Below are 14,116 nucleotides of genomic sequence, written 5' to 3'. Positions count from 1 at the left end.
GATATACTCACTACCTAGCTTGAACGTGCAAATTCTTCTGATATACTCACTACCTAGCTTGAATGTGCGAATTCTTCTGATATACTCACTACCTAGCTTGAACGTGCAAATTCTTCTGATATACTCACTACCTAGCTTGAATGTGCGAATTCTTCTGATATACTCACTACCTAGCTTGAACGTGCAAATTCTTCTGATATACTCACTACCTATCTTGAATGTGCAAATTCTTCTGATATACTCACTACCTAGCTTGAACGTGCGAATTCTTCTAATATACTCACTACCTAGCTTGAATGTGCAAATTCTTCTGATATACTCATTACCTAGCTTGAATAAGCGACATTTCTGCGTCTAGAAGAATTCTTCTGATATACTCACTACCCAGCTTGAATAAGCGACATTTCTATGTCTAGAAGAATTCTTCTGATATACTCACTACCTAGCTTGAATGTACGACATTTCTGCATCTAGAAAAATTCTTCTGATATACTCACTACCGCATTAACTTGGTTGACTACTAATAATCATCTTTTTCCAAAAAACTTTTAGATCTTGAAACCAATGTAGCATGGGTTGGTGAGAAAAAGTATTTATCCCAGTCATCATTAAGGGTCATGACAAGTGAGCGTGTGGGTAACATAACTGTAAGTGGAAATGTCTGCATAGCTGGCAGAAACCCTTGCTATATAATAGCCCCAGATGCAAAACCTTCTTCTATCGAGAGATGTGCAACTGTTTCTCTGGGACCTGAATCTTCATTCCAACAATGCGACGAAAGAGTAATGATGTTTGTGGGTAAGTTTTTTTTTCTATAAATGGTTATCTGTAGGAACTTTAAAATATAAAAAAATACAATCATCTTCTTGACATAATTCTCTTGTTTGTTTTATACAGAAAACACTGACATGGCAAAGTCTAGATAAAATATTATCATGAGAGGCTTATAACAACTGGTTACATAAAATTAATCATTACGTAGCAATTTCCAATTGCCATCATTACTTATTTATAACTCAATCTTAACAGGAATAGATAAACCGCTACCGGTCGAGCTTCAAGAAGACGGAAGCCTAACAGTCGAGTTTACTTATGCAGGGGAACAACTCTCAGTAGAGGTGGTAACTTATGACACTCAAGACAAGACGAATGTGTTCTCAAGTTACCCGTATAAATGCAGATTCCCATTAGGAAAATTCTGGGAAGACGGTGATCAGATGAAATGTCGTCATGATCTTACCCTGCCTGAAGACCAAACAGAAATGATGGTTCTCATTGTGGTAACCGACAAAGACAATAACGTCGTGAAATCTACTCTTCAATACTTTGACAGTAAGTGATCTACTGTACTCTTCAATACTCTGACAGTAAAGGTTGTGGTGGCCGATGTGGTAACGTCCCTGACTGATGAATGCCAGTATGGGGTTCGAGTCCCGCTCAAACTCGTTAGTTCCTTTGATCGCTGCAACCTCACCATCCTCGTGAGCTAAGGATGGGAGTTTTCGGGGAGCCTATAGGTATATCTACTGAGTCATCAGCAGCCTGGCCCTCCTTGGTCCTAGCTTGGGCGGAGAGGGGGCTTCGGCGCTCATCATATGTATATATGATCAGTCTCTAGGGCATTGTCCTGCTTGATAAGGCATGAGTGGCCTTTAAACCTTTAAGTGATCTACTGTACTCTTCAATACTCTGACAGTAAGTAATCTAAAGACAACATAGGATTAAAGTAGAGAAAGTATGATTGAGCTCAAAGCCAAGTTCATTAATTCTCTTAAGTTGAAAATAATTCAGCCAGCTTTACTATAGATCCTTTGGACCCTTTACCTAATGATTGAGAAAATAACAAATACCATAAAATCCAGATAACTAATTTCAGTTATAAATATGACATAAAATTATGAAGATAAACCTCTTGTTCCTCTTGATTGGATTTTCATCAACATTATTGATAGATTTAGGTTTATAGACTGCTCATGAATGGCAGAGGCAAGGGACGGTGACATTGCCCAAGCAAACAGGACAACGCCCAAGCAAGCAGGACAACGTCCTAGCAAGCAGGACAACGTCCTAGCAAGCAGGACAATGCCCTAGAGTTTGATCATATTTACATATGATCAGCGCCCAAGTCCCTCTCCACCCAAGCTAGGACCAGAGACTCAGAGAGGCTCAGGCAATTGCTACTGATGACTCAGCAGGTAGACCTATAGGCTCCCCCAAATCCCCCATCCTTGGCTCACGAGGTTGGAGAGGTTGCGGGCACTAAATGAACTAACAAATTTGAGCGGGACTCAACCCAAAGTCTGGTAATCACCAGGCAGAGACGTTACCAATGGGCCATAACAACCCTTCTCAGGTGGTGAGCTACATCATCGAGAGGAAGACCTGGTTCAGTGATTATTTTAAATAAGATTATTTGGAGAAATAGGAATAGATCATATCTAACATTGAATAACTACCCTGTACTGAACTAAAAGCCAACAATGAGAGATTTCTCAGCTACTGTAGTCCTTTAAGCGAGGCAGATTTACATCGACTCGCAGCGGTGCCCTTTTAACTCGGAAAAGTTTCCTGATCGCTGATTGGTTGGACAAGATAATTCTAACCAATCAGCGATATGGTATTGTTTTAAAAGCTGTGGGGAATTGGTAATGTTTCATTTCAAATACTTTTGTACATTCTAATGTACTTTCTAATGAAATGAACCCCATGAAAAATTAAGGTACCATGGTATATTTCAAGTAATTTTTCCCCTTTTTCAGTTCCCTAATTGTAATTTCAAACCATTTGAACATTACAAAATAATCTTGATATTCAAAGAAGACTTTGTGTCATTATTCACGAATGATATTGCATCTCATCATTTGCTAATGATACTTTATCCTATTAGCAATAACCTCAATATTCATCCATTAAGTTATACAAGCTTTGTATGTCACACATCTATATTTTCAGAAATTCCATTTCTTGAACTATAAGCTCTAAATGAATCAGTAAAATATATGTTTAATCTTCACAATATTGAAGACATATAACATTCTTCACACATGAAATGCCTCAATATTAATTTATTAAGTTATACTAGCTTTGTGTGTCACAAATCTATACTGTACTTTCATAAATGCCATTTCTTGAACTATAAGCTCTAAATGAATGAGTAAAAAATGTTAAATCTTCACAATATTGAAGACTTATAACATTCTTCCCACAGGAAATGCCTCAATGTTAATTTATCAAGTTATACTAGCTTTGTATGTCACAAATCTATACTGTACTTTCAGAAATGCCATTTCTTGAACTACAAGCTCTACATGAGTGAGTGGAAAATTTTTAATCTTCACAATATTGAAAAATTGTAACATTCTTCCCACAGAAATGCCTCAACATTAATTTATTAAGCTATACTAGCTTTGAATGTCCCAAATCTATACTGTATTTTCAGAAATGTCATTTCTTGAACTACAAGCTCTAAATGAGTGAGTGAAAATTTTTTAATTTTCACAATATTGAAGATTTGTAACATTCTCCCCACAGAAATGCCTCAGCATTAATTCATTAAGCTATACTAGCTTTGTATGTCCCAAATCTATACTGTACTTTCGGAAATGCCATGAATGAGTGAAAAATGTTTAATCTTCACAATATTGGAGACTTCTAACCTTCTTCCAACAGAAAATGCCCACAATAAGCTTAGCATTGAAGAAGTCAGTCGGATCATGAGAGATGACGACGCCACCGGAGAAAAGCATGACATAAGGGTCCAATTCAGCCACCAGTCTCTCCAGGACGTCCACCAGTGGAAACTGACGCTTCAAGAGAACGCTGGAGACATCACCACCTACACCAATAATGCTGACGGAAGCAACCCTTCCACGCAGACAGAAGTGATCTTCAACGGGAGACTGGTGAAATCAGATTCCATGGCATTCCAAGCCATGGATTCTGAAAATAAACTGATTGCGATCGATGTAATTCCCATGGCTGTTTCAGGTAAGGCTAAGATACAGTATTGTGATCGTTTCTGTATTCCTGGGTAGTAGCAAAAATGTTTTCATGTTGAACAGGGTAACTTAAGACTCTTTCTATAGTTTATATATGAAAAATCCGTTTTAATGTTCTTACTGTTTTTAGAATATTTTATTTTAATGGTTCATTACTTCTCTTGTTTATTTATTTCCTTGTTTCCTTTCCTCAATGGGCTAATTTTTCCTGTTGGAGCGCTTGGGCTTATAACGTCCTGCTTTTCCAAGTATGGTTGCAGTTTAACTAGTGATGATAATAATAATAATAATAATAATAATAATAATAATAATAATGTTCGCTTTTCTGGAGACATTTATCTGGCTATATAATAAAAAAAAGTATAATAGTTCAAATGATTTTAAAACGCTTCCTTTCTATCACTGTGATCATTAAAATACAAACATTTAATTAAATTTCAGCAAATCAACATTAAACTTCAATAACCCATTTAATTGTCTCATCAATAACGACAGTATTTGAGTTTCACCAAAAGTAAAATGATAAAGAATACTAAAAATGTTCTTTAAATACCTCCAACAATACCCTTGTTCTTAATAAAAAATTATTTCAGATATATCTCCAAAATAATCACCTTTATCAATGACAAAATACAGGTGATAGGATAAATAACTATTATTAGAAACATGCTCAAAACTTTCAGGATTTTTCAAACTTTCGTAACAAAGCTTAAATTTTTCATTGAAAAATAAAAAAGTTTAAAATGGTATATTTCGAAGTAAATTCGTAAGGATCTTCAAATCCAGATTAACAAACTCTCAGTAACTTCAATTTAATCATTACCTCCGCCACCGAAGTTGAGAGGAGGTTATGTTTTCACCACTGTTTGTCCGTTTGTGTGTGTTTGAACAACTTCCTGGCCACAATTTTACTCATATAGTGAAACTTTCATGGATTAATTGTTATGTTAAGACGTGGAAGTGATTCAATTTGGATGTCCCAGGGTAAAGGTCATTGTCAGAGTCGAGCAGATGGTCGAAAAATAAGCTGCCGAGGCCGAGATCTGTATTCTACTGGGTGCACCTCTAGTCTAATATTTTTTTTCTGTCACAACCAGAAATCAAGTCGCAAGTGACGTGGGTTGGAGGAGACAAAGAAACGTCCCTTAGAGTGACGACAAATAAAGATTTCCCGGAAATTGCTATGGGAGACGAGGTGTGCACCGAAAAAGAAAGTCCTTGTTACTACATCACCCCGTCGACAAAACCTGCTTCGGCAAAGAGATGCATTGAAAACGTCCTGGCATCTGACAGAGTTGTGAAGTTGTGTGATGAGAGAATCACAGAAATTCCAGGTATGTTTGCTAGCTTTGAGATAGGAGATATGCATCATTTCACAAAGTAATTCATGTGTTTAAGTCAAACCTCTCTTAGGCACATTGGCAAAATCTTTTATCTTCATTAAGTAGACATATTACCTCATTTGAACATAAGTCTTAAGTTGTGCTTAAACCAAGGTGTATACCTTGGGTTAAACTACACTTTACATTATCCTTAATAATACTCAACTTTCCAAACTATTCCCTACCATGGTTAGTTAGCTAACTGCTCTCACTCTTCTTTCATCCATCTTTCCTATCAACTAAAAAAAAAAAGTCTTCCACTGTTGACTTATATAAAATATGATTGAAATCTCACGGACAAATTACTTTCAGAAATCAACCCTGAGCCCACCGTGACCCTCACTGAAGATGGAAAGATTGTGGTCCAGTTCCAACTCACAGACAAAGAGAACTTCCCAGTTGAAGTACTGACTTACACATCTAAGGACCACGGCAAAGTCTTCTCACAACATGATTATAGCTGTCTTGTTGCAACTGGGGTGGAGCAACGTGAACCTGATACAGTGACCTGTCTCCACAAACCTTCCTTGCCAGAAGGAGAAGAGGATTTTAATGTCCTTATTGTGAAAACAGATATGGATGGAAACGCAATTGCATCAAGTCTCGTGGTCCATGGTAATGTATTATTTTCTCCGCCATGGAGGTTACAAACTAACTTGAGTTTATTTATTCATTTATTTATCCGTTCTTTTGGCTGTTATCAAGGTTACATAAAATCTTTTTGACGGATTTACATCAAATTTAGGCAGGGCTATATACAGTATATATAAAAACTTTTAACCAGATTTTCACCAAATGTTGATAACATAGGTATTATACTCTGGATGAGTCCATTAAATTTCGGAGGTAATCAGGATCGAAATCACGATTCTGTTTGTTATCCTTTTTATTATACAGTATATTTATTCCCAATCAACATATGGAAAACGGCTAGCTTGGTCCGTAGACTTGTAAAATGTTGACAATCTTTATTGATGGATGTCTGAAATCTACGATTGCTCTTGTTTTGTATGCATTGGAGTATGTTTAATGTTAGATTAAAAATAAAACAAAATTCCAAAATGACCTTCCAGAATTCTGATTCCTAAACAGATCTGAGATACAATTACTTCCCAATTAAACAGCTGTTGCTGAAATAAGAGGTCTAAGATATACACCTTCAACCCAATTGACTTTAATATCTAACGTCTTACCCTAGGGCCTAGAGACCTGTTAAGGTATTGTGTGGCATTTGATAATGTCAATAAGTACATGAAATATTCCGAATCATGTTGCTTGCTCCCTTCCCGTGCAAAAATATAAGTACCTGTAAAAGCATTTCACTTCATGAAACCTTTAAAAAACTAATGATAAATCAATTTTCCCATCTTACTCAAAATGTTAAATGTTGATATTCCAATTTACAACAGGCAAAGAATTTAACGATGTTCATGAACATAATTACCTTTCAGAAAGCTATCACTATTTAGAGGAACAATAATCCTCCAAGTCATCACTAAAGCTAATCCCATAGGGGTCAGCCTTTCCTGAATAATAATATGTCTATGTATCTTTATTCTCATTATAAGTCTGATGATGTCAACAACTAGACGAAAGTATTAACTCCAATCGAGGCTTTTCACTTTTCCTATTTCATAATATACACATTTATATATATTCATATATTACACATTTAATTACCTAGGGCTTCATTAGCATTCTATCAGCTTCTTTCAATAGATTGAAATATTTGGACCCTGAAACTAAATTTTCAAACCCAATCATTATCATGATTACACTTTGATCATTTTTTTCCTTTTTAGGAAGGAAGACGAGTCAACTGGTATTTCATACCCATGTTGAAAGGATGTCGCTAAATGTTCCAAAGTAGAGTGAAGAAATGGCTAACTTTTCATAAAAAAAAATAAATCTTAAAATTTTGGAGATATATTTAACTAGTGTGAAAAATGTCCAGATTATTCAGCCATTGCATGAAGATCAAATATTTCCCACTTCTCTCATATGTAACTAAGTAGTTTTCAATGCCACAGTATCTATAGGGACTTTACCCCATTTTAAAACTTATACCAATATACGAAATTTATACTAGAATACATATATACAATATATGTATATATAGTCCACTTTCAACCAAATACAGATTTTGTTTGAATTCTTACAACATAGTTAATGACAGCAGCAGTTATATCGTGCATTTGTCCTCCACATCACCCAGGCAAGATCAAATCTTAACATTTGAGTTTGAGTTAGACTGTCCAGCTTTAAAAATCAATGTGCTCTTCTCTTTTCTGCCAGGTGGAAAACCAGACGTAGATGAAAACGTTGGGGTCATTATCGGAGCGGTCGTTGGTGGCATAATAGGTGTGGCCCTCGTCGCGTTTCTGGTGATATACTGGTGAGTTTGGTTCCCAAGTGATACTCTTTTCTTAGCCTTTCTGTATTATTCACTGAAATATAGTTCAGTATTTCCAGAAATGAATGAAACTACTACAAAATGACTTACTTTACTTGTAGAAAAGGACCTTTTCGTAAAACCATAGATGTTGAATGGCGAGTTTGGTTCCCAAGTGATACCCTTTCTTTAGCACTACTGTATTATTCACTCAACAAATGTAGTTCAGTATTCCCAGAAATTACTGAAACTGCTACAATAGGACATAGTTTATTTACAGAAAAGTCCCTTTTTGTACAACGATGTGTGCTGAAACCCGTAAATATTAAAGCACTATAATGATGCGCGCATCATTATTGGCTGGTTTATATTTTATTACAACATCCAACTTTATGCCTAACTTTTACTGCAAAGGCTATATGCGAATGTAATCTCCCCTGCCCCGCCCCCTCCCCCCACACAAAAGAAAAATTCTTTCCTTAACTTGCATAATAACCATTAACATTGACGAGGGTCCTATAATGGTTCAAATTTATGTGTATGATACGATGACGTTTGTAAATATTCTATACTCTTTAAACTACTGTATTGATAAGCACAACTCTTGTATCTTCATAGGTTTCAGTTATGGGATTCATCTATGAAACCTAATGTATTTTAGATAAGAAAACAAAATAGAGATTGCAATACTGATTGTATAATATTGAATACATAAGATATAAAATTTATCACTAAAACTAATCAACCGAACTATAGAATAATTTCATCTTGGTGATCACTGACATTCGATTCCATAGTTCACAAACACAATTAGTGAAGAATGTAACAGATAACTTTAAAAACTATCAACCCACTCTTTCCCTACTCCTAGTGCTCTAAATTTTTGGATCTTCCTGTAACATATGCTGGCAAGTTTATTTTAATAATAATCTATAAGGTAGAGTTTATTACATAGTCATAATGTACTTACTGGTAAGAAACCTCTGTTAACTACTTTAGGTTATGCTATACTATGAAAGATATGTTTGTCCAAGAATTCAACAAACAACATTTAAAAAAGGCTTTCTGCATCATGTAATAATCTTTATACTTTATGCCTTTACAGCATGAAAAAGAAGCAGCCAGAATCTGGCAGCCAGGCAACATCCTACAAATACAGTGCAGCTGATCAAGTAGACAAGGGAGAAGGCACTGCCACTGAAGGACCCTGATTTCAGAGATGCGAAAAATAATTTAATGGGACAACACTCAACTTTCGAAATCATTCAAACCCATATATGGCTAATCTGAGAAGCTACCTTTGAACAACTCACAAAAACAACTCACAGCCTTTCCATGACTATTAACACCTTTGTCACAACTTTGTCCCGATCAATTCTTCAATTCTGCTTTTAGCTTAGTGAAATGTTAAACCCGATGTTCCAGATGTTGTGGCTTTAATTGTGAAGATAACCCCTACAATTAGGATTAATTGGCTAACCAAAAGACAGAATAACTTTAAGATATACTAGAATCTTCACTATTTTGAATGAAAAGATAGTACATGATCAAAAGTGAACTTGGAAATCTTACCCTGATACCAACTCAACATCAATCCTCAATTTATGACAAATTAAAACTCCAACATGAAACACTTTGACCACATAAAATATTAATGTGGAAGGGTTGAATACCATCAACAGGTTTCAAGAGAATGATAGAATTCCAAAATAAAAATCTATCCGCTAAACTACAGTCCTCTATGTAATTAGCCCCAAAAATGTAGTCAAAATACTTATCTATGGTTCCTGGAGATATTGTTATTGAATCTGGGGGTGTTAGACAGCCTTCTAATGCGTTTTGCTTATCAATATGAGATTGATCAAAAATCCTATTTCAAATAAATGCGTTAGTATAAAAGTACAATTGAAATTAAAAAAAAAATTATTAATGATCTTCGAAGCCTCCTTTGGATATATAAAACCACAAATAGTTTAGAGTATATTAGATATTAAGTCAGGGGTACAATCAAGTTTTTTTTTTTCAATTAAAATGTTTATCACCTGCAATGCACATAAATTTATGTCTCTAACCATTTCCCTAACATACTTCATCTCTTATGATACATGTACACTGTATAAAAATTTAGCTAGATTTGCTCACGCTCATCATCATCATACCTTATTGCATCATCGTTCTACCCATTGGAGTGCTGCATCGTTTGCTGCCCTTAGATCCATGTCCAAACTAGTAGGCCCTAGTGGGCAGCTACACAAGACCCGAGTCATTGCTTGGATTGGCTCCCGGCAGGGGCATTTAGCACCATTTGTGTAACTCCATCTCTGGAGATTATGACGTGTCCTACCAGTTTTTGTTCTTCCTCTACTAAGTGTGACCAACTTTCTCCTGGTAAGGGAGAATCCACAGGGCAGAGCTTCCCTAGAGTTGAGTAAATAGAGAGGGGGAGAACTATGACTAGACTTTTGCTCTGATCTAGGTAGGGTTCTTGACTTCTTGTAGCATAGCTCAGGACTTGGTGAACTTGAGTCAACTACCCATACTGGGTGACTCTCAGTCTATTTAAAGATACTAATAGATTTCTCCGCTCTGGCAATTTAACGCTTTACCGTGCGAAATGAATATCATCTAAAATTCTGTAGTAATACCAGCATGCAAAAAACTGTATTTTAAAAAGGGTCAATAAATCTCTAATTTACCTGAACTGTATATTCTTAATGCTTTTTTTCTTTTTTTGGTGATTGTGACAAGTCTCAAATGTGACCAGATATTTTCTCACTTAAAGCTTATGTAATTTTACTAGATTTAATCTATTGATGCTCTGAAAAGAGGAAATTGACACTAGGGAACATACCTCTTTACATTAGTTCCCCTTGAGAAAGCTATGACTAGCTAAAATACTAATTTACAGTGTACGTGTACCATTACTAGTATCTAGAAATGTGTGACAAACTGGCCTTCACTGTTGATATTGTTATAAACATAAAATTTTCTGGAAGTATTTTGTGTAGCCTTTATAAGGAGCAAATAATTCTTCAGCAGTAACCAGTTTACAAAGATGGAATATTCTAGAAATTACTCATTTATTACCAGCAGATTAGTAATGATGATATCAAATAGATGAGAATCAATTATGATCTGTCCCTAAGATTCTTTTTTTTATGTTATAAAAGTAAAATCGATACACAATACCATTTTTACAGGTTTGAAATTCAACGCTTTATTGCTTTTTCTGAATAGCCAAATAGCCATTGTACAAAATGCTAAATCTTGAGGTAATATCACATCTGTAAAACTAATCTCCTTTTATGAAGATGCATATACAAATCAGTCCCCGGCTAAATTTGTAATATGGAGTGAAGAAAAGGATACATTCATTACAAAATCAGTTAAGTCTGATATCTAAAAGGGAACAGGTTAGCATTATGTGGAGGTTGCTAAATAAAATAGAATGCCACAATAAAAAAAAAATCTATCAAGTGACAAATATCTTAAGAGTGGAATAACTATATTTGATAATTATATATGATGCAAGATCAACCAAATAGAGCTTATTCTTATTAATCACTAATTGGCAAGAGTAGTCCAATAAGAACAAAAACAAATTCTTTTGGCAAAAATTTAACTTCTTAACTTAAAGAAGCAATCAACAGTTTTGTACTTTTTTTCTCTTTTACCTCAATGACCTTTTCATAACATTGCAGGTGGATATACAAGACAGTGTATGCCCTACTATGTAATCTTCTATTTGTAAACTTGTCATTTTTTAATAAAACACAAAGGATCGATTAATCTAATTTCTAGCCTTTCTAACTTTGCACAGCAACTACCATGAATTCTGCTTCCCCAAACTAAGCGATCAGACTTACTACCTGTACAACCAACAATTCCCTCAATGATGTTCGCTTATACTGGGAAGTAAAAAGGGCTTGTAAACCCTAAGTGTTATCAGGATGACATGAGGTTTCCTGGTGATTGTTTGGATGGATTTGTAAATTTGGATTGTATGGCCTTGTGCTGAAACAAAGGAGACCATTCAGGGCTGTGATAATCATTTGTTGCAGCTTGAACCTTAATAATTTTAGATGTAGGGCTTAATATCTGAAAAAAGGTTAGGCAAACCTGACACTGATCCCATGCTCAACAGCAGAGTAAAATCAATCAGGAAAGTACGCCCATACTCTGATGAAAAAATATTCTAATCTCTAGAGTTAACAAATGCCTTTAGATCGTTTAAAAATGATGAAAAATACAATTTGTATATATATAGTATATACATATATAACATATATATATATATATATATATATATATATATATATATATGTATATATATATACATATATATAAGTATGTGTGTATTTTCTACTCTTAATTTTCATAGTATGAAACCTATTGGGGAGTACACCTGTTTCCCTTTAAAATATATACCATATGATCAAATAATATTGCTCAAATAGTTGACCTATGCTAGCATTATAGGTACAGAGAGCAGTTCTGAATCAATAGAGTACAAGAGTAGGAAGATGAATAACAACATCACTCATTGTCCTTCTTATTATATATACATATATACAAATGGACCAGCACTGGACCCACTGAGGCCAGTCAGTGCAGGGAGGCAACTGGGAGAAATACCCCTAGTTACACTATGAAGTAAAACTGCAAAGATGTTAAACAGCTCGACGGAAGAAAGGAGGCAGGTATGGAAGCGAATTAGAAAAAGCGGGTGTACCTAGGGCCTGAATAATAACTGCAAATACCCTTCAGTTACTTCCTTTCCAGATTTCATTAGACAAATCTGCACACAACCCTTTAAATGATGTCCTTTATGTACTAAAGGCTTTCGTCCTCTGGCAAAAGTATTTTTGCTGTCTATTTCTCCTAAAATCAACCGTGCTTACAGCTTTTATGTTCGATATAACTTTAAATTGGTAGCAAAGTATGAACAGCCCTCTCAATCTGGCCTTCCATTTCAATCTGGATTGCAACAAATAAAAATAAGGAAAACGAGGCAATGAAGGCAAAACGTTCACCAGCAATTTGAAAGAAAATCAAACACTAGACAATCAACTAACATGACTCTCCCAAATCCATGACCAGAGCTTTCATCTGCTGGTCCACATGAAGGGGGAGGGGAAGGGGGGGAAGGTGGATCTTAATTTTGAGCATCAGGTTTGATGCTTGGGCTATGAAGGCCAAATTAAAAAGAGGAGCAACATTGTGGGGGAAGGGGAAGCTACACTTGTCATTTGAAGTTATAGTTCAAAAGAGGTTTGATGGCGCAAAGTAAGGAAGCAGTGATGAAGGTAAAATTAAAGGCTAAACTGTTGGTACGCTAAAGCGGGGTTTACAAGGTCGAACGGTTAGTCAAACGGAGTTCGACAAACAAGTGTTTGAAGTGATGTTCGAACGTGTGAACACGGTATTTGGTTCAAAACACATTCGCCGAACGGAACGAATAAAGTGTGTTCTCGCCTGACTTTTGTGGGCAGGGCTTCATTGTCCACAAACCTTATGCATTTGTGGCTGACTTTACCTCTTCGAGCCGTTTGACAAGAAGGTTCGACAACCGGCTTCCACGAACCGTTCGACCGTGTAAACCCAGCTTAAGACTCAGCGGGGCGTTACAAAGACTCTTCAGTGACGCTTACAGTGCACCAGGGAACTAACTCCACCCATCCCCAACAATGTGAAAGATATGACTTGGAGAAAAGGTTGTGGTGGCTGATGTAGTAACGTCCCTGACTGGTGAATGCCAGACTGGAGTTCGAGTCCCGCTCAGACTCGTTAGTTTCTTTGGTCACTGCAACCTCACCATCCTTGTGAGCTAAGGATGGGGGGTTTGGGGGAGCATTTAGGTTTATCTGCTGAGTCATCAGCAGCCATTGCCTGGCCCACCTTGGTCCTAGCTTGGGTGGAGAGGGGGCTGGACGCTGATCATATGTATATATGTTCAGTCTCTAGGGCATTGTCCAGCTTGATAAGACTTTGTCACTGCCCCTCATGAGCTGCCTTTAAACCTTTAAACATGGAAGTATATCTAAACTTTAAATCCTACGTAGAAGATATGAACAGTTAAGGTGAACTTCTCAGACCTTGCTTATGGTTAATTAAAGTTCCCTTGGTTTTGAAGAGCGAAAGTATTCAAGAAACATGGAAAACTAACATTGATAAACATTTGGAAGATTCCATTATGGATGCCCTTTTAAGACTTCCTTTAGTTTTAAATCAAAGCTAGTTGGATAATGTTCAGTGAATGTGAAGGTGTTAATTACTGAAAATACATTATTTTGCACATGTAAAGAAATTAATTATTTACACAGAAGTGAAATTTACATAATAAC

The 14,116-nt window shown here is 35.9% G+C and overlaps 2 protein-coding genes across 2 annotated transcripts in view; one reads left to right on the top strand and one right to left on the bottom strand.

The window, feature by feature from the left end:
• The window catches only part of LOC137621690 (uncharacterized), a 43,638-nt gene extending 34,622 nt beyond the window's left edge, over nt 1–9,016 (top strand). Inside the window, exons 11-17 of the mRNA XM_068352209.1 lie at nt 553–798; nt 1,030–1,332; nt 3,670–3,987; nt 5,096–5,332; nt 5,693–5,995; nt 7,676–7,775; nt 8,878–9,016. Coding sequence (XP_068208310.1) covers nt 553–798; nt 1,030–1,332; nt 3,670–3,987; nt 5,096–5,332; nt 5,693–5,995; nt 7,676–7,775; nt 8,878–8,983 — 1,613 coding nt within the window. The 3' untranslated portion in view covers nt 8,984–9,016. The remainder of the gene's footprint in view (nt 1–552; nt 799–1,029; nt 1,333–3,669; nt 3,988–5,095; nt 5,333–5,692; nt 5,996–7,675; nt 7,776–8,877) is intronic.
• LOC137628976 (glutamate receptor ionotropic, kainate 3-like) overlaps nt 1–14,116 on the bottom strand; it is a 452,476-nt gene that overhangs the window by 246,215 nt on the left and 192,145 nt on the right. The gene's annotated exons all lie outside the window — the stretch shown is intronic.

This window comes from Palaemon carinicauda, chromosome 2, assembly GCF_036898095.1.
Source record: "Palaemon carinicauda isolate YSFRI2023 chromosome 2, ASM3689809v2, whole genome shotgun sequence".
Classification (NCBI taxonomy): Eukaryota; Metazoa; Arthropoda; class Malacostraca; order Decapoda; family Palaemonidae; genus Palaemon; species Palaemon carinicauda.
The sequence above is the reverse complement of the archived record's forward strand: the minus strand, read 5'-3'. Positions and strand labels throughout refer to the sequence as shown.